The sequence below is a fragment of the Eschrichtius robustus genome, chromosome 2 (assembly GCF_028021215.1).
Source record: "Eschrichtius robustus isolate mEscRob2 chromosome 2, mEscRob2.pri, whole genome shotgun sequence".
NCBI lineage: Eukaryota > Metazoa > Chordata > Mammalia > Artiodactyla > Eschrichtiidae > Eschrichtius > Eschrichtius robustus.
Genome location: NC_090825.1, coordinates 58,839,506 through 58,861,464, shown reverse-complemented (window position 1 = coordinate 58,861,464; position 21,959 = coordinate 58,839,506). Strand labels below are relative to the sequence as shown.

Below are 21,959 nucleotides of genomic sequence, written 5' to 3'. Positions count from 1 at the left end.
ATATCTTATTAAACTCTGGATGCTATGTACAGAGAATATAAATGGTGGCAGGTAGAAAAGGAAGAGAGGGAGAATAAAATGTTTTTCACTTCCCTTATTCAAATCAAATCATAGTATTAGAGGGCTTACAAGTTACAGTGCATTCTGGCAGAGTGATGTGTCAGTGAAGGTGGATTTGATTTTTAGAAACAGGCAAAACTCACTGAAACCCATTCTGTTATTTAAGGTCAAGCAAATTAACAGTTTTAAATGTTGAAAAAAAGTTAGTGCCGTTAAGTTATTGAGACTGATTTTCTTGAATGGCTTATAAACAATATTGAAAGTGCTTTCAAAAGAGGAAGTCTAATAATATTTTGATTATTGGAAATATTGAGAGAACAGGTATGACCTATTAAGGTGATGTCTTTGAAAATAATAGTCATTTTGTGTTTTGTAGTTTTGTGTTTTTTGTTTAAAACAACCACAAGTCAGAACCATTGATTTATAGCCAGAGCTTGTAATATTTACATAGAAGTGTTTTCATTTCTCCTTTTCTCCTCCCTGACCACCTGTCCTTTGGCCTTTTTACATCACATTTACATAGGCATACAGAGGTGGGGAATAAAAGGAAGGTGAAACTATACCAATTTTGTTCCTGGTTAATTAATAAAATTCAATAGGGATTTTTAACAAGGGAGAATTTTTCAACTATTAACTGCAGTGAAGTTTTTAGATTATCTGTTAATTTAACTATCCATGTTATCTCTGCCTCTTCCCTTAGCCCAGATAATTTAAACTTAGCTGAATAGATAATTTGCCATCTGTAATTATGGCCCGGCCAATTTTACCCTTGGTCTACTATTAAATGTTTAACCATGTGTTCACAGTCATTAGTAATTTGGTATAGGAAAGTAATAAAGAGTATTTTTATTTATGGAAGGGAGGAAAGTTGATAAAGCTTTTTGGTGGTAACTTAGCAACATGATGAACTAGAAAACTATAACATTTTCATTTTAAACACTTTTTTGTATATGTAATAATGATGTAAATTCTATTTGGAATATACAGGAACTAAGTAGAGACAGAGACTCTCCTGAAATAAGCCTTCTCTCAAGTACCACTATTAAAGAATTTGATACATTTGCTGTAAAGGAGAACTCGTTAATAGAGCCAGAGAAGGAGCCTAGCAAGGAAGTCACATTGACCATGACTTCTGAAGAAACCAAAGATGAAGAAAGCTCTCTTGAAACTTTTGTGTCTGCCTTAGAAAAGTTACTGACATCACCAGAAATCACCCAGGAGGAAAGACCGATTAGAATAATGAGTGATTTTGAACGTGGAGAGTTGATGAACCCATTGAACAGTTCTTCGAGTTCCATATCAATACCTTTGACATGTCACAAAGATTTACTAGAAAGCTCAAAGGATGATGCATTGCCAGCTGAGTCGTTAGCAGCCTTAAACACGTTGTCAGAAGCCAAGGTGGAACCCATCTGTCACAGAAAAGAGGGAGATATAAGTCTCAGTGCTGGAAATGAATGTTTAGGAGTGGAGCCCAATATGTCTCAGACTGATGAAGATTGTACACAAATAGCAGAGGTGAATTTTGAGACTCTTTGTTCTACTCAACAATTTGAACAAGATTCCAAGTTAGGTGAGCTACAGGACAAGCATCTTTCAGTGCAGCAAGTAAGTGCAAGTATGAGTCTATGATTTTGCCTTTAATAGTGACCTTTAACAAGTCTTCATTGCCCATATACCTTATTTTAAATTCAAACCTTCTACCCAAATACCAACACTCAGAAGATACTTTTTGACTTAGAAGCATATAGTTACCTTTTTCGAGGTTCCCGGGGTAGAGTTTTCAAGGGGTTAAAAGTTAAAATAGATAAGTTTCTCCTCTGAAAACCTGAGAAGATATATCATCATTACATTGCTTATATAGAAGAAGGAAAAAATTTGTTACCAGAATTTTCCCGGTTAGCTCAGAAAATCACTATGTCTGCCTGGGTGCAGAGTGGAGATAAGATACCCCACATCAGTTTCTAGTTGGAAGTAAAATATATGCAATTGGACTGCCAGGAGAGGGAGAAAATTATGCCTGGCTTCAGTACAACTTTGCATACTGTGTCTGAGGATACTGTCAGGTGACACAGTTCTTGGGTTTAGAATTCCTGGACTATTATGCTTGGAGACCCTGGAGTGGCCTATCACTTGCCAAGTCCCTTTTTCATGTTGACAGTTTTTTTTCTTTTTAAAAATAATCTTTATTTTTTCCTGATTATAATAGTAACACATCCTCATTATAATAAAAAAAAAAGTCAAACATTACTGTAAGAGGAAGTCTCCCACAATTCCACTTTCCAGAGATAATCATTGTTAACAGTTTGCTGCATGTCTCCATTTTTTTCTATGCATATTCTATGTAAGTTTATTTTATATAAATGGGATTATATTATACATAATACTTTGCAACTTGTTTTAAAAATTTAATAATACATCGTGGTTATCTTTCTGTGTCAACAAATGTAGCACTACTTAGATCTTTCTACTTGTTGAATGATATTCCACTCTATGGGTGTGTTTGTGTGTGTGTGTATGTATAATAATATAATTTATTTAACCAATTCACTAATGATGGTCATTTGGATTTTTTTTTCTTTTCTTTTCTATTCTCCTTCCGGCTATTACCAAAATGCTCCTGTGAACATTTCTTGGAAGATTTAAATAACATGATACTAAGCTCAGGTTATAACATACACACCTGGAATAATACTGCATGCAATTCTGGTCAAAAAATTTCAAAACAGACATAATGACATGTTTAAAAATCCAGAAAAAGAGAAGCTAATCATGGGGATAGGGCATGAAGATTAAGTTAAACATTCCAGGATTCTAATCTAAAAAGAGGTAATATGAGTAAAGTGTAGGAAATTATGACTGGTATTGATAGAGTGAGCATGAACTTAGGAGGTCTTCAAAAAAAAAGTCTACTTAGAAGTAGAAAAGAGATTGATTTAGAACAAATCAAATTAAATACTCTTTTACTTAGCTATAATAAAAATATGAAACTTGTGGGACTTCCCTGGTGGTCCAGTTGTTAAGACTCTGCGCTCCCAATGCAGGAGGCCCGGGTTCGATCCCTGGTCAGGGAACTAGATCCCGCATGCCACAACTAAAGATCCCGTATGCCGCAACGAAGATCCCACATTTGGCAACAAAGACCCCGTGTGCTGCAACTAAGACCCAGTGCAGCCAAATAAATAAATAAATAAATAAATATTTTTTTAAAAAATATGAAACTTGTTACCTTGAGAAGCTTTGCAAGCTGGATATATAAATAAGCTCAAGAAAGGTTTACGTGATATGTATAAAAATGTGTATCCCCACGAAAGTTAAATCTATAATAGATTATTAAGGGGAACTTAGAGCCATTCATGATATACTACTAACCTTTTAAAATCAATGTAATGGAAGTTATATAGTATCTCGTCCCACAAATATCACTTACTGTTGCTATCAAATAACAAAATACTAGGCTGAATAGAACACTGATCTGGCCTGGCGTGACAGTACTACTGTTTTTATGTGTCTCGTCATTTCGTGCTGCCCATTTCCCGTGAAATTAAAGCACCCAGAGTGGCCTTAGGTTTATCCTTGAGTTTTAAGGATGAATATTGATAAAAATAATATTTACTTATGCTTTTCTTGTCTTAGGCTTTTAAATCTGCATTGTCATTTGTTTAATTAATTATGATAAAATTTTCATTATGTTCACATATGTCTATGGGTTTTTTTGTTTTTTTTTAATTTTTTAATTTATTATTTATTTATTATTTTTATTTTTGGCTGTGTTGGGTCTTCGTTTCTGTGTGAGGGCTTTCTCCAGTTGCGGCGAGTGGGGGCCACTCTTCATCGCGGTGCGCGGGCCTCTCACTATCGCGGCCTCTCTTGTTGCGGAGCAGAGGCTCCAGACGCTCAGGCTCAGTAGTTGTGGCTCACGGGCCCAGTTGCTCCGCGGCATGTGGGATCTTCCCAGACCAGGGCTCGAACCCGTGTCCCCTGCGTTGGCAGGCAGATTCTCAACCACTGCGCCACCAGGGAAGCCCCTGTCTATGGGTTTTTGTATTTGCATCTTATAAGGTATTTTTGTGTAATCAAAGAACAAGATAAAGCTTAATTTATTCTAATTTTATTTTATTTTTTTGCATTGTTGTAATTATTTGTGTATGTATTTACATCTTATTACAGAGTCTAGAAGACCCAAATCCATTTGGATTGCAAACTTTGGTTCATCAAAATGTCACCTCTTGTGATCCGCTAAATAATAAGGGAAATTCAAATCCGGTGGAAAATAGCTCTGACCAGGACACTCCATGTGTGTTAAGGAGATCGTCCAGACTGAAAGTAGGCAGAGATGCAAAGCCCACAGATGACATGTATAAGATGCCAGAAAAGATTTTACCCAAAATACTTGGCTGTGAGGATCAAACAAATAATAACTCTTCAACTGAGAATTTCAGGTATACTACCAACCTAATAGATAATTCTGTGTTTGGGACATTAGAGTCAGTTTACCTCTAAAGAACTTTATTTTTCAGTGTTGTTATTTTATTTATTTTGCAATTTAAAAGACCCCCAGAAAACTCTTTTACTTTCTTTTTTTAAGACAAAGTAATGGGAAATTGTTGTATTTTAGCTTAATGCTAATTTTCTTTCTTTAACATCTCTCACCACACATAGTTACAAATTTTTTTTCTTGTGATGAGAACTTTTAAGGTCTACTCTCTAAGCAACTTCTCAAATAATACAATACAGTATTATTAACTATAGTCACCATGCTGTACATTACATCCCCTGGACTTATTTATCTTATAACTGGAAGTTTGTACCTTTTGACCACCTTCACCCATTTCACCCACCCACACTGTCTCCTACCTCCAGAACCAGTCTGTTCTCTGTATCTATTAGTTTAGGGTTTTTGTTTTTTTGTTTTAGATTCCACATGTAAGTGAGATCATATGGTATTTGTCTTTCTCTGACTTATTTCACTTAGCATAATGCTCTCAAGGCCCATTCATGTTCTAGCAAATGGCAGGATTTTTTCTTTTCTATGGCTGAATACCATTCCATTGTGTGTGTGTGTGTATCACATTTTCTTTATTTATTCATCCATCGATGGATATTTAGGTTGCTTGCATGTCTTGACTATTGTAAGTAAAGCCACAGTAAAAATGGGACTGCAGGGGCTTCCCTGGTGACGCAGTGGTTGAGAATCTGCCTGCCAATGCAGGGGACACGGGTTCGAGCCCTGGTCTGGGAAGATCCCACATGCCGCGGAGCAACTAAGCCCGTGAGCCACAATTACTGAGCCTGTGCGTCTGGAGCCTGTGCTCCACAACAAGAGAGGCCACAATAATGAGAGGCCCGCACACTGCGATGAAGAGTGGCCCCCACTTGCTGCAACTGGAGAAAGCCCTCGCGCAGAAACGAAGACCCAACACAGCCATAAATAAATAAATTAATAAAAAAAAAAATGGGACTGCAGATATTATTTTGAGATAGTGATTTTGTTTCCTTTGGATAAATACCCAGGAGTGGAATTGCTGGATCATATGGTAGTTCTATTTTTAATTTTTGAGGAATCTCCATACTGTTTTCCGTCGTGGTTGCACCAATTTACATTCCCACCAACAGTGCAAGAGGGTTCCCTTTTCTCCACACCCTCTCCAACATTTATTATTTGTAGACTTTTTGATGATGGCCATTCTGACTGGTGTGGGGTGATATCTCATTGTGGTTTTGATTTACATTTCCCTGATGATCAGTGATGCTAAGCACCTTTTCATGTACCTGCTGGCCATTTGGATGCCTTCTTTGGAAATGTCTTTTTAGTTCCTCTCACATTTTTTAATCGGATTGCTTTTCTTTTTGCTATTGAGTTGTATGGGTTCTTTATATGTTTTGGATATTAATCCCTTTTCAAGTATATGATTTGCAAATATTTTCTCCCATTTGGTAGGTTGTCTTTTCATTTTGTTGATAGTTTCACTTGCTGTACAGAAACTTTTTAGGTTGATGTAGTCTCACTTCTTTATTTTTGCTTTTGGTGTCAAATCCAAAAAATCATTGCCAAGAGTGATGTCAAGGTGCTTACTTATGTTTTTTCCTAGGAGTTCTATGGTTTCAAGTCTTACTTTCAAGTCTTCAATCCATTTTGAGTTGATTTTTGTATATGGTGTAAGATTGTGATCCAGCTTTATTCTTTTGCATTTGGCTGTCCAGTTTTCCCAACACCATTTATTGAAGAGACTGTCCTTTCCCCATTGTATATTCTTGGCTCCTTTGTCATAGATTAATTGACCATATATGGGTAGGTTTATTTTGGGGCTCTCAGAATAGAGAGAACCAAAATAAACCTACCCATATATGCTTTTATGCCAGTATTTTACAGTTTTTGATCAGTGCCATACCACAGGGCAAGTTCTTTTTTTTTTGCCTGCCTCTTTTTTCCTAGAAGTTGTGAATAGAGTGGATAGTGGCATGCCAGCGTGGGGAGTGAGGGACAGGAGCCTCAGAATACTCACTTATAGGTGACTATCCCTAAAGGAGAGAAACCCATAGGTGGCACAAAGACAAAGAAACCATAATGACTGGCATGTCTGTCACAGAATTATCTGCAGTTTACTCAGGAGCCATGTCCATATTTAAAACTGCCATCCTGCTTGACAACAGCTCAGTAAAATATCTTTGAGTGTTAAAAAAATTTAGTCAAAAATTCGGTATGATTCTCTTTGAACGGTTGTGGAGAACATGATAATAATTTTAAAAGCACATTTATTTTTCAAGAATGCAGAATCCTGCTTTGAGGATTGAAGGTAAAGGGAAGACTGTGCGTTCATCCAGACTCAAGAGTGGGAAACAGCTCAGGAAAAACAGAAAACTTGCAGGGAAAAATGGTGAGGCCTATTTTATTTCTTTATTTCTTTAATAAGTAACTTAACAAAAATATAGACTCCTGGTACTAAAAAAGGATTTAGAGATTATATGTCTCAACTTTCTCATTCTACTGATGAGGAAATTCAGAGAGGTTAAGGATTTCCCCCAGCACTGCACAGCTCATTAGTAGTATAACTAGGATCCTGAACTTCTGCCTCATAGGCTGGTATATTTCCTGTACTTGTACTTTTAAGAGAATAGTTTCAGAACGCTTTTCAAATTTAGATATCTGACCTATTTGTGGTGTGACTAACCTAGCATAGGCTTTGGGAAATTATAACCAGAAGAATAAATAGAGGAAATTATTATATATTTAGATGTTATTTCTTTGTTCCTATATATAAAACCCCGAAGAATGAACTAAAAAACTATCAGAAATACTAAGAACCTAGGAGTACTGGTTACAAAATAATAGATGGCGGGACAGTTGGCAGAATTGAAATATGGACTGTAAATTAAAGAATAATATTGTATCAATGTTAAATTTTCTTAATCTAATAATTTGGTTATGTAAGATAGTGTCCTTGCTTTTAGATAATATGCTCTTAAGTATTAGTAAGTAAAGAGGCATGGTGTATGCAAGTTATTCATTATCTGTATATGTGTTTGTGTGCATGTGTATGTATATATAAAGAGGGAGATAGAATGATTTAAGTGGCGGCAAAATGTTAACAATGGGGGAATCCTTTGTTTTATTTTTACAACTTTTTTATAAATCAGAAATTATTTCCAGCTAAAAAGTTTAAAAAATTCAATAAACCAAAAGAAGACAAAAGTATATACCTTTCATATACATAAGTATTACCCAGTTACAAAATATAAGAGAAGATCCCATTTATAATAGTTACAAAAGAGAAAATACCTGCTTATATACCTAATAAGAAATTGCCATACCTGTAAGAAGAAAGTGTAAAAATTATGCTGAGGGACATAAAAAAGACTTGAATAAATGGAAAGAAGAGCCTTATTCTTGACAATAAAGATTCGGTATTGTAAGAAACTTACGTCTCCCTAAATTATTCTGTAAATGCATGAGAGCTCAATCAAAAACAGATTTTTGTGTATTTGTTAATGGTTTTGTTTTATAGGGCTGGAGGTTAGCTATGAGAATGATACAAAATTTCAGCTGGAAAAGTAAATATAAAAGACTAACCAAGAAAATTCTGAAAAATAAAACAAAGGGAGAGTAGAGAGGCAGGAACCTGCTCTACATAATGTGAAAGCAATTAGAAAACAATAGAAGTTAAAATAAGTTGGTATTGGCACAGGAATAGACAGATAAGTCAGTGAAACAGAATAAAGGGTTTAGATGTAGAAGCCAGATACAATGGAAATATGGGGGTAGGTCTGTTATAAATATGGCATCTCAAATTGATGGCAGAAAGAAGGACTAAATAATAAATAGTGAAAAACACAAACAGTTGGATCCCTATAACATTCCTTATACCAAATTTAATTCCAGTCTGGCCAGAGTTAAAGGGAAAAAAAAGTTCTAGGAGAAAAGACAAGTGAATCTTTTTATAATCTTGGAAAAACCCTTTGTAAAGAACAATTCAAAACCAGAAGCCAGGAGGGAAAAGAATGATAAAATTGACTATATATATATTTTTAAAAATTGTATGGAAAGATATCCTAAAGAAAACCAATCATCAAACACAGAAGAAATATTAACACATGACAAGGGGTTAATTATACTAGTATGCAAAGAGCTCTTACAAAACAGTAAGGATAAAGAAAAATAGGAGTTCACAGAAAAAAAAAATGTAAATACCTGAAAAGATTAACATCTCACTCATACTTAAAGAAATGCAAATTAAGAAGTACAGTTTTCACCTAAGAGAATGCCAATAAACATTTGAGAATTCCCAGTGTCAAGAATGTGGAAAAAGTAAACAATCTCATATGTTTTGGGTAGAAGTTTTTTCAGTCTTTTTATAGGGCAGTTTATTTACATTCATCAGAATTTTAAATCACAGTTCTTTTGAATCAGCAATTCTGTTTAAAGGGATTTATTCTATGGCTGTATTTTCTTAAATATGTAAATATATTTTATACAGATGTTCATTACAGCATTGTTTATTATAATATAATGACTAGAAACAATCTAAATTAAGTGAATAGTTAACAAATTATAATGTAACCAATGAAATAATATTCAGTCATTTAAGAAGTCAGAAGAATATGTATGTGTTGGTAAGGAAAAAAAGGCCATGTTTTTTTTTTTTTCATGTCATAAGGATGATATCAAATTTCTTGTTGGAAACAATGCAAGCAAGAAGACAGTGGCGCAGCAGCTTTAAAGTACTAAAAGAAATTTATAGAATTCTATAACTAGAACTTAGAACTCTATACTTAGCAAAATATCTTTCAAAAATGAAGGTGAGGGGAGAGGAACCAAGATGGCAGAGTAGAAGGACGTGCTGTCACTCCCTCTTGTGAGAACACCAGAATCACAACTAGCTGCTGGACAGTCATCAACAGGAAGACACTGGAACTCACCAAAAAAGATACCCCATAAGGCTTCCCTGGTGGCGCAGTGGTTGAGAATCTGCCTGCCAATGCAGGGGACATGGGTTCGAGCCCTGGTCTGGGAAGATCCCACATGCCGCGGAGCAACTGGACCCGTGAGCCACAACTACTGAGCCTGCGCGTCTGGAGCCTCTGCTCCGCAACAAGAGAGGCCGCAATAGTGAGAGGCCCACGCACCGTGATGAAGAGTGGCCCCCGCTTGCCGCAACTAGAGAAAGCCCTCGCACAAAAACGAAGACCCAACACAGCAAAAATAAATAAATAAATAAATTTATTAAAAAAAAAAAAAGATACCCCACATCCAAAGACAAAGGAGAAGCCACAATGAGATGGTAGGAGGGGCGCAATCAGAGTAAAATCAAATCCCATAACTGGTGGGTGGGTGACTCACAGACTGGAGAACACTTATACCACAGAAGTCCACCCACTGGAGTGAAGGTTCTGAGCCCCATGTCAGGCTTCCCAACCTGGGGGTCCGGCAATGGGAGGAGGAGTTCCTAGAGAATCAGACTTCGAAGCCTAGTGAGATTTGATTGCAGGACTTCGACAGGACTGGGGGAAACAGAGACTCCACTCTTGGAGGACACACACAAAGTAGTGTGCGCATTGGGACCCAGGGGAAGGAGCAGTGACCCCAGGGGAGACTGAACCAGACCTACCTGCTGGTGTTGGGGGGTCTCCTGCAGAGGTGAGGGGTGGCTGTGTCCAACCATGAGGACAAGGACACTGGGAGCAGAAGTTATGGGAAGTACTCCTTGGCGTGGGCCCTCCCAGAGTCTGTCATTAGCCCCACCAAAGATCCCAGGTAAGCTCCAGTGTTGGGTTGCCTCAGGCCAAACAACCAACAGGGAGGGAACCCAGCCCCACCCATCAACAGTCAAACGAATTAAAGTTTTACTGAGCTCTGCCCACCAGAGCAACAGCCAGCTCTACCCACCACCAGTCCCTCCCATCAGGAAACTTACACAAGCCTCTTAGATAGCCTCATCCACCAGAGGGCAGACAGCAGAAGCAAGAAGAACTACAATCCTGCAGGCTGTGGAACAAAAACCACATTCACAGAAAGATAGACAAGATGAAAAGGCAGAGGGCTATGTACCAGATGAAGGAACAAGATAAAACCCCAGAAAAACAACTCAATGAAGTAGAGATAGGCAACCTTCCAGAAAAATAATTCAGAATAATGATAGTGAAGATGAGCCAGGACCTCGGAAAAAGAATGGAGGCAAAGATGGAGAAGATGCAAGAAATGTTTAACAAAGACCTAGAAGACTTAAAGAACAAACAAACAGAGATGACCAATACAATAACTGAAATGAAAACTACACTAGAAGGAATCAATAGCAGAATAACTGAGGCAGAAGAACGGATAAGTGACCTGGAAGACAGAATTGTGGAATTCTCTGCTGCGAAACAGAATAAAGAAAAAAGAATGAAAAGAAATGAAGACAGCCTAAGAGACCTCTGGGACAACATTAAACGCAACAACATTCGCATTATAGGAGTCCCAGAAGGAGAAGAGAGAGAGAAAGGACCCGAGAAAATATTTGAAGAGATTATAGTCAAAAACTTCCCTAACATGGGAAAGGAAATAGCCACCCGAGTCCAGGAAACGCAGCGAGTCCCATACAGGATAAACCCAAGGAGAAACATGCCGAGACACATAGTAATCAAATTGGCAAAAATTAAAGACAAAGAAAAATTATTGAAAGCAGCAAGGGAAAAATGACAAATAACATAGAAGGGAACTCCCATAAGGTTAACAGCTGATTTCTCAGCAGAAACTCTACAAGCCAGAAGGGAGTGGCATGATATACTTAAAGTGATGAAAGGGAAGAACCTACAACCAAGATTACTCTACCCGGCAAGGATCTCATTCAGATTCGATGGAGAAATCAAAAGCTTTACAGACAAGCAAAACCTAAGAGAATTCAGCACCACGAAACCAGCTCTACAGCAAATGCTAAAGGAACTTCTCTAAGTGGGAAACACAAGAGAAGAAAAGGACCTACAAAAACAAACCCAAAACAATTAAGAAAATGGTCATAGGAACATACGTATCAATAATTACCTTAAACGTGAATGGATTAAATGCTCCAACCAAAAGACACAGGCTTGCTGAATGGATACAAAAACAAGACCCATATATGTGCTGTCTACAAGAGACCCACTTCAGACCTAGGGGCACATACAGACTGAAAATGAGGGGATGGAAAAAGATATTCCATGCAAATGGAAATCAAAAGAAAGCTGGAGTAGCAATACTCATATCAGATAAAATAGACTTTAAAATAAAGAATGTTACAAGAGACAAGGAAGGACACTACATAATGATCAAGGGATCAATCCAAGAAGAAGATATAACAATTATAAATATATATGCACCCGACATAGGAGCACCTCAATACATAAGGCAACTGCCAACAGCTCTAAAAGAGGAAATCAACAGTAACACAATAATAGTGGGAAACTTTAACACCTCACTTACACCAATGGACAGATCATCCAAAATGAAAATGAATAAGGAAACAGAAGCTTTAAATGACACCATAGACCAGACAGATTTAATTGATATTTATAGGACATTCCATCCAAAAACAGCAGATTACACTTTCTTCTCAAGTGCGCACGGAACATTCTCCAGGATAGATCACATCTTGGGTCACAAATCAAGCCTCAGTAAATTTAAGAAAATTGAAATCATATCAAGCATCTTTTCTGACCAAAACGCTATGAAATTAGAAATGAATTACAGGGAAAAAAACGTAAAAAACACAAACACATGGAAGCTAAACAATACGTTACTAAATAACCAAGAGATCACTGAAGAAATCAAAGAGGAAATCAAAAAATACCTAGAGACAAATGACAATGAAAACACGACGATCCAAAACCTATGGGATGCAGCAAAAGCAGTTCTAAGAGGGAAGTTTATAGCTATACAAGCCTATCTCAAGAAACAAGAAAAATCTCAGATAAACAATCTAACCTTACACCTAAAGGAACTAGAGAAAGAAGAACAAACAAAACCCAAAGTTAGCAGAAGGAAAGAAACCATGAAGATCAGAGCAGAAATAAATGAAATAGAAACAAAGAAAACAATAGCAAAGATCAATAAAACTAAAAGTTGGTTCTTTGAGAAGATAAACAAAATTGATAAACCATTAGCCAGACTCATCAAGAAAAAGAGAGGGCTCAAATCAGTAAAATTAGAAATGAAAAAGGAGAAGTTACAGTAGACACTGCAGAAATACAAAGCATCCTAAGAGACTACTACAAGCAACTCTATGCCAATAAAATGGACAACCTGGAAGAAACGGACAAATTCTTAGAAAGGTATAACCTTCCAAGACTGAACCAGGAAGATATAGAAAATATGAACAGACCAATCACAAGTAATGAAATTGAAACTGTGATAAAAATCTTTCAACAAACAAAAGTCCAGGACCAGATGGTTTCACAGGTGAATTCCATCAAACATTTAGAGAAGAGCTAACACCTATCCTTCTCAAACTCTTTCCAAAAATTGCAGAGGAAGGAACACTCCCAAACTCATTCTATGAGGCCACCATCACCCTGATACCAAAACCAGACAAAGATACTACAAAAAAAGAAAATTACAGAGCAGTATCACTGATGAATAGAGATGCAAAACTCCTCAACAAAATACTAGCAAACAGAATCCAACAACACATTAAAAGGATCATACACCATGATCAAGTGGGATTTATCCCAGGGATGCAAGGATTCTTCAATATACGCAAATCAATCAATGTGATACACCATATTAACAAATTGAAGAATAAAAAGCATATGATCATCTCAATAGATGCAGAAAAAGGTTTGACAAAAATCAACACCCATTTAGGACAAAAACTCTCCACAAAGTGGGCATAGAGGGAACCTACCTCAACATAATAAAGGCCATATACGACAAACCCACAGCAAACATCATTCTCAATGGTGAAAAACTGAAAGCATTTCCTCTAAGATCAGGGAGAAGACAAGGATGTCCACTCTCACCACTGTTATTCAACATAGTTTTGGAAGTCCTAGCCATGGCAGTCAGAGAAGAAAAAGAAATAAAAGGAATACAAATTGGAAAAGAAGAAGTAAAACTGTCACTGTTTGCAGATGACAAGATACACAGAGAATCCTAAAAATGCCACCAGAAAACTACTAGAGCTAATCAATGAATTTGGTAAAGTTGCAGGTTACAAAATTAATGCACAGAAATCTCTTGCATTCCTGTACACTAATGATGAAAATTCTGAAAGAGAAATTAAGGAAACACTCCCATTTACCATTGCAACAAAAAGAATAAAATACCTAGGAATAAACCTACCTAGGGAGACAAAAGACCTGTGTGCAGAAAACTATAAGACACTGATGAAAGAAATTAAAGATGATACCAACAGATGGAGAGATATACCATGTTCTTGGATTGGAAGAATCAATATTGTGAAAATGACTATACTACCCAAAGCAATCTACAGATTCAATGCAATCCGTATCAAATTACCAATGGCATTTTTTACGGAACTAGAACAAAAAATTTACATTACATTACATTTGAAAATCAATCACTGTAATTTGTTATATTAATAAGCTAAAAAAGAAAAACCATATGATCATCATAGTAGATGATGCAGAGAAAGATTTTGACAATACCTAACATCCATTACTGATGAAAACTCTCAGCAAACTCAGAATAGAGGGGAACTTGGTTAATCTGACAAAGAGCATCTACAAAAAAAATACACAGCTGTCATACTTAATGGTGAAAGACTGAATGCTTTCCCCCTAAGATCAGAAATAAGACAGGCATGTCTGTTCCCACCACTTCTGTTGATCATTGTACTGGAGGTCCTAGCCAGTACAGTCAGGAAGAAAAACAAATAAAAGGCATCCATGTTGGAAAAGAAGAAGTAAAACAGTTTTTAGTCACAAGTGACATAATCGTCTATATAGAAAACCTGATGGAATCTACAGTAAAAGCAACTGTAAGTGAGTTTAGCAAAGTTGCATGATACAAGATCAATATACAAATATTAATTATATTTCTGTATTCTAGCAACAAACAATTAGAAAGTGAAATTTATGCCGCAGTTTCAAAAAATGTGAAAAACGGATAAAATTTAGCAAAAGGTGTAAAAGACAGGTACACTGAAACCTACAAAATATTAAACAGAGAAAACACAAAATTTGATGGAGAGAAATGGAGAGAGATTGAGTCAGAAGATAGTATTATTAAGATGTTATTTCTACTCAGGTATATTTATGGATTCTACACAATCTCAATCAAAATTCTTGTAGGATTTTCTTGTAGAAATTCCAAAGCTGGTTCTAAAATTCATATGGAATGCAAAGAATCTAGAATAGTAAGACAGCTCTGATAAAGAACAAAGCTAAAGGGCTAACACTACCTGATTTCAAGAATTATTACATGGCGTAATCAAAACAGCATGATATTAGCATCAAGATAGGGAAATAGGTCCATGGAAGGAGAAGGGAGTTCAGAAATAAACCCTGAGTTTTGACAAAGGCACAAGGCCTTTGTAGTGGAGAACAATTGGATATCCATATGCAGCAGAATGTTATTCAGTGTCATTTTGTGTATTTTAAGAGTGTTGATTTTTGTTTTGGCCAACAAGTTACTTGAAGATAAGTTTGATCCTTTCAACACTTTTTAAAAAACCTTGTTAGGCAGGTCTAGTGTAGGCCTTACTCTAGGATTAGTTTAGCTCTGCTACTATGACATGACCCATTAAAGGTCTCTCTGAATGTTCCAGTAGTTCAGCAAGGTCTCTCTCCTCAGCCTGGCAGGAATGTGAATGTCTCCCAGCCTGTGTGATCTCTGATGGTTGTTACTTTATAGTTCCTGGGTAATTGTTCTTGCCCAGCCTCATGAAGATTCGCCCCACGCATGAGCAGTTCAGTATTCAGATAACGACTCAAGGAGCCCTTCTTATAGATTTCTGGTGCCTTTTCTCTACGCTCTCATCTCTGGTGCCCTGCCCTGTAAATTCTGTTCACCCCAGCCTCCCCAGACTCTGACCTCTGTCTCCGTAGCTCAGCAGAATCACCTTGCTATGCTTGTGCTATACTGTGAAAAGCCTCCAGACAAGAAGCTAGAGTGAGTGACCTTAGGGCTCACTTCATTGTTTGTCTTCACTCAGGGGAGTCAAATAGGTCTGAACTACCTGTTTTCCAATGTCTGAATAAAGGGTCTTTTTCCCCCTACATATTTTGTTTAATATTCTAGTTGTTTACAATGGGAGGGCAAGTCACAGCAGTTATTTAGTCATGATTGGAAGTGAATGTCTTTCACAACTTACTTTTCATTGAAAATTTTTGTATTCTTAATTTGTTATTTTGAATAAATTGCATATTTATAATAGCAGGTACAACTGGAAAAGACAGATCTGGGAGTAAAGACTATTGATTTTTGCATATAGTGTATCTGGTGGGAGCAGAATGCTTTGTAGTCTGGGGTGGGGGAAGGCAGGCTCAGGTGTTCAGCAGTTGGTTTGTTTTACAGTGGAACTGAATGGAGAGAATCAAATAAAAACAAAGCAGTTAAATTGTGGTCCATTAAGAAATCTGTTGCAGTACTCAATTACCTTTCTGAGGTTTTAGGATGGGGCAGGTTATTTAGATGAAACTGGAAAAGCTATCACCAAAGTTATTCTGAGGGAATTCCCTGGCGGTCCAGTGGTTAGGACTCTGTGCTCTCACTGCCGAGGGCCCGGGTTCAATCCCACAAGCTGGGTGGTGCGCCAAAGGAAAAAAAAGCTATTCTGAAATTCAGGAAAACCAAATGAGTATTATCTGTAAAAATTGACAGGATTTGTATTATCTAGATGAGGAGTTTAGGAGGCACAGGGGAGAAATGATACTTGGTATATATAACCTGGAAAGCTATTTTAATTGTGTATTTCCCAGTTTAGGAAATCAAAACTATTATACTGCTCAAGACCAAGCTTTATTTAATTTCATGACAATTATTTTTAGTAAAGAAAGAAAATTTAGCATTCTCTTTTCTGGTCTTGCTGGGGTTAATTTTTGTATCTTCCTTATATACTTCTGAGATTTTCTCCTCATGGTTTTATAAGACATTTTGGTATTATAATATTTTGTTAGGTTTAATAACATCTAATTCTGTATTTAAATAATCCCTTTCACCAGAACTTTTAAGAAAATAATCCATTAGTCTTCTTATATATGCACCTTTCCTGGAGTTTCAATCAATATAAACTGCTTACATGATTTATAATTTACTCAAATATTTCAAACTAATGACATTTGTCTTTTTCACCTTTTTGCATGTAGATACCATTATAGTTGGGTTAATGGATGAAATACTCCTCCATAATGTAATATACTCTATTCCAGAATGTTGACTGGATTCATTCTATTACTTATATTCCTCTTGATTTTCAAATAAGGATTATTAATTTTTTTGTTTTCTTTTGTTCATGCCCTCATTTCAGAAAAAATGAAGATGAATAAAGTATCTCGTGGTAACATTAACCGGAGAAACATCTTTGGAGAGAACTTACTGTATAAAGCTGCTCTGCACAATGACGCTAATCTTGTTCATCATTATATGAAGAAAGGTGGAAATGTTAATCAACCAAGTTATGCTGGTAGGTTGTGGTTACCACTTACAGTTATCTTAAGAGTGGTTTGTAGTTTCAGCTGAGTCACTACTATGAAAGTATAGCAAAGTAGGCCTAAGGCAAGTCTCAAACAGAAAGCTTCCAGGTAATTTTTCTGCTTAGGCAGTGCTTCACCATCATCTCCCAGGGAAGTGGTAAGATAGCGGGGAGAGGCAGGAGAAGAACATTACATTTCACCTTCAAAGATTATGCCTGCTTTCAAAGGTTATGCCTTCAAAGGCCCACTGCACCAGGTGGGCCATGTGCAGTGGCATTACACAGAAGGATGGGGTTCCTGGGGCTGGCTTGCTGGCTTTGTGTGGGCATTTTTACTATGAGACTCAGCTTTTAATGGACGAGAAATGAAGTTCAAAGCTGAAAGAAGCTGATGGTACACTGAGCTTCAGGGAAAATTGATGATAAAATGGTAGATGTACAGCAAGGACAATTGCCAGGGAAATGGAGAGAACAGACTATGAGGTAGAGAGGGTGGGGCAGGAAGCTCAGAAAGAACAGTCTTTCTGCAAGGCTAGGTCTCTGGTACAGTCTTCCTGTGGGGAGAACCTGATACGTTCTCCTGGAGAGGAATGATTCCTTAAAGGCACTTAAGTACTTAAAACACTGAGCAGCACTGTGTCCATACTTTTACTATTGTTTCTAGACTTTCTCGGTGTATGAAACAATGCACAAAGTCTCATGGTACACAGAGATCAGCAGCACAATCCATGGACAAGCAGGTGATTACAAGTGCACCCCCAGTACTTACTTTAGCAGCACCTGGGTTTATACTATAATCAGGGTTTTAAAGACTATTATTCTAAGTCTCACACCCAGTTCATCCATTTTGGTCTTATAGCCCTCAACCTTGGATCCTTACTTGCTAGCCAGAGCACTTGCTCCCTTGATTTTGAGAAATATATGGTTCTTTCTCTTAGTCTCTATGTGCTCCTTCAGTTCAGGAGTAGTTCTGCATGCCACTAACTGGACTTTTATGGATTTCCCAAGCATCAATCTTAGCATGTTTCTTTTCATTAACCTTTTTTTCTGTGCCATCACTAACATCCCCAGTTGCTGTTCCCTGCTTGTCTTTGGCCAGGCAGTGACCTTCTCCTCACTTCCGTAGGTACTTCTGTGACCTTCATGAATTCTTTATCCTTCCATATTTTCCGGACTTTTTGAACTCTCTTGTTTTCTATTTTTCCTTCTCAATTTGCATCTTAATCTGACCTTTACTACTTCTGGCTGCCACATCCCACAGAATTGCAGAGGGCAGTGTTTGCAAAGGGTTGTCCATAAGCCATTTTCGTAAGAGTCACTTAAAATATTTGTTCAAAATGCAACCTTTACTTCACTGCCCCCAAAGCACACACACACAAAATCAAGCAAAATCTATAGGTTAAAATCTGGAAATCAGGGCTTCCCTGGTGGCGCAGTGGTTGAGAATCTGCCTGCCAATGCAGGGCACACGGGTTCGAGCCCTGGTCTGGGAAGATCCCACATGCCGCGGAGCAACTACGCCCGTGAGCCACAATCACTGAGCCTGCGCGTCTGGAGCCTGTGCTCCGCAACAAGAGAGTCCGTGATAGTGAGAGGCCCGCGCACCGCGATGAAGAGTGGCCCCCACTTGCCGCAACTAGAGAAAGCCCTCGCACAGCAACGAAGACCCAACACAGCCATAAATAAATAAATAAAATAAAATAAATAAAAAATTAAAAAAAAAAAAAATCTGGAAATCAAGTTCCCTAGATGATTTTTATTCTCATTAATATTCAAGAACTACTGACAAGAGGTGTATGGCCTCCATATAATTCAGTGTAGTGAGCTTTTACCGTATGCCTCCTCTGTGCCAGATACTATGAAAACAAAAAGATAAACAGTATCTACTAGGAAGGTTTAAATAAATTTATTTTGTGAGATAATCCAATAAAGGCTTAAGTACCTTTTGAGGAATTAACAAAATGTTATAGTAACAGACCAATGGTCTTTTTATAGGTAACATTTGCATTTTATAAGTCCTCATTTACATTTTGTGATATCTTTGATTTAAAAAACCAATTTCAATAATTCTTTACCTATCAAAACCAAGGGTGACAACCATGAAGTAGCCTGAAAATAAATTCTGAATACCTAAAATAGATCTAATAAAGCTTCTTTGCTAAAACCCTCTCAGATCAATGACTTGAGCATTATTTTACACAGATCCTATCTGATTCCTAAGCCTATGACACATTAGAACTGAAAAGAAAGGTTGGCTTAGGCCAGGATATTGATAATAGCAAGAAGTTTAAGCCAACAGCAAGGCAAGAGACAGATAAAAAATGAGAGGCAAAATTGTTGAGGACTGTAATGAAGAGAGTGCACTTTATATCTCTGTGGGTGTTAACAATTGCTGCATTAGATCATATAACTAATATTATTATGATCTTGAATCTTTTTAAACAAATGAGTTAAATTATATTGTCTTCATAGGAAATTTACACTCTTATAAACCTCTGAAGAAATTTCCTCCAAGATAGTTACATTTTTAAAAAGAAAAAATGATGTTGCTTAAGGATCTCCCAACCTGCAGTTTTGGGAGATAATAAAAGATCTGTTATAAAATGTACTCCATCTTTATTTAAGAGGAGTGGTTTTACAACACAGAAGGAGTAAGCCTTAGGAGAAGGGAAATTGTTTGTTACATTTGATTTCTTTCTGGAATATGTAGCCCTTTCTGTGGTCTAGAGTAGCTCTCTGCAGAATAAAGGTCCCTCTGGCTTTGTTGCTGCTGGGAATTTCTTTCAACCCTGGAACTGATACTGTTCATCACTGGGTCATCCTTGCTTACTTAGGTCACACTCAAAGTAGCATTCATTTTCAGCTTCCCTCCCCAAGACCCCATCATTTACTATGAATTGCTCACATGTACTTTGTTTTCTTTGGGAATTTTCTGAAGTAAATTTAGTGTACAAGACTGGCTTTTTCTTGGAAGCCAGACAGTTGCTTTACATTTACCTTATCTTTTAGTCATTCTGAGCTCAGGGAAAACAAACATCTTTTGTTACGGTTATTTTCTCATTCCTGTAGCGCCATTTCTGTCCCCTTTAGGAAACTAATTTTTATTGTAGTTTAAGCAAAACCTAAATAAGGAAAGGAAGTTTCCTAGAAGGAAAATCATCATCTGCATTCCAAAGTTAATAACTTTTGGATTTCTGATACTTCATTTTTCATCCCACCAAACCCAGACTGTGGCAAATAATCAAGTTAACCAGTGTACATTATCAGTAAGCAAATTTCCACTGGTTTACAGGTCCCAGAACCTAAATAGCAATTAGTTCACGCTTTTTATTGGAGACAGTACTTTGGGGGAAGAGAGTTTTTATATTATTTTTTAAAAAATAGATAGTTCTTAAATAGTTATCTTCCAAAAGTTCACATTTATTTGAAAATTTTTATGAAATTATGAAAAATTTCAAACATACAGAAAAGTTGAAAGAATTGAACAGTGAACATCCGTATACCTAATTCCTAGATTCTCCGTATTTGTTTTTGTTACATACTTATTGTAAAGGGAAACACTCATGTGTTTCTCCTCTACTCACACCCAGATACGTGGGTTTTCCACACATTGAACAATTCTTCCACACCAGCTGGGTATCCTGCAATTCAATTCAATTCTGACACTAAACATTGTTAGTGTAGACTCCACAGATTAAGAAATCAGTCCCATGAGGCTGACCCCCACTTCAGATGCCAATCACAAGTAGGAGATCACCAGGTTACCCACAGCTTTCATTCACCTTGGGTACAAACTGGGGGTTACCATGACACATTTCTTGGATTTGATCATTTCCTAGAACAGCTCATGGACTCAGGGAAACACTTAACTTATATTTACCAGTTTATTATATAATAAAGCATATGATTAAGGATACAGATGAAAAGCCAGATGAAGAGGGTACATAAGGTGAGGTCTGGAAGGGTCCGAAACACAGGAAATTCTGTCGCCATGGAATTGGGGTGTGCTGTCCTCTCAGCGTGCAGATGTGTTCACCAACCTGGATAAGCTCTCCAAACCCCATACTTTGGGGATTTTTATGGAGGCTTCATCACGTAGGCATGATCGATTATTAAATCCATTTCTAGCCCCTCTCTCCTTTCTGAAGTACAGAGGCAGACCTGAAAGTTCCAGCTTCTTATTATGACTTGGTCTTTCTGGTGACCAGCCTCATCTATGAGCCCACCAAAACTTGCCTCATTGGAACAAAATACACTTCTATCTCCCAGGAAATTCCAAGGGATTTTAGGAGCTCTGAGACAGATTCTTCTATCATTCAGGAAATTACAAAGGTCTTGGAAATTCTGTATCAGGAACTAGGGTCAAAGACTATAAGGACTTAAGATTCTCCTGCCACCCCTGTTTACAAGGGTTTTAGGAGCTCTGTGTTAGGAACCAGGGGGCAGAGGCCAGTATACATATTTTTTAAATTATTCTTTCAACTCCAACATGGCTTTCTCAAACATTTATTTCTTTATTATTTTTAAAAATTGAAGTTTAGTTGATTTACAATATTATATTAGTTTCAGGTATACAACATAGTGATGCAATATTTTTATATGTTATACTCCATTTAAAGTTAATACAAAATAATGGCTATATTTCCCAGTCCTGTACAATATTTCCATATTGCTTCTGTATTTTGTACATAGTAGATTGTGTCTCTTAATTCCCTACCCCTTTCTTGCCCCTCCGCACTTCCAGAGGTAGCCATTAGTTTTTACTCTATATGTGTACGTCTGTTTCTGTTTTGT

General features: G+C 37.0%; 1 protein-coding gene across 1 annotated transcript in view; it reads left to right on the top strand.

Annotated features, from left to right (window-relative positions):
• ANKRD31 (ankyrin repeat domain 31) overlaps positions 1-21,959 on the top strand; it is a 138,880-nt gene that overhangs the window by 33,872 nt on the left and 83,049 nt on the right. Inside the window, exons 7-10 of the mRNA XM_068533441.1 lie at positions 1,048-1,668; positions 4,231-4,502; positions 6,829-6,938; positions 17,001-17,156. Coding sequence (XP_068389542.1) covers positions 1,048-1,668; positions 4,231-4,502; positions 6,829-6,938; positions 17,001-17,156 — 1,159 coding nt within the window. The remainder of the gene's footprint in view (positions 1-1,047; positions 1,669-4,230; positions 4,503-6,828; positions 6,939-17,000; positions 17,157-21,959) is intronic.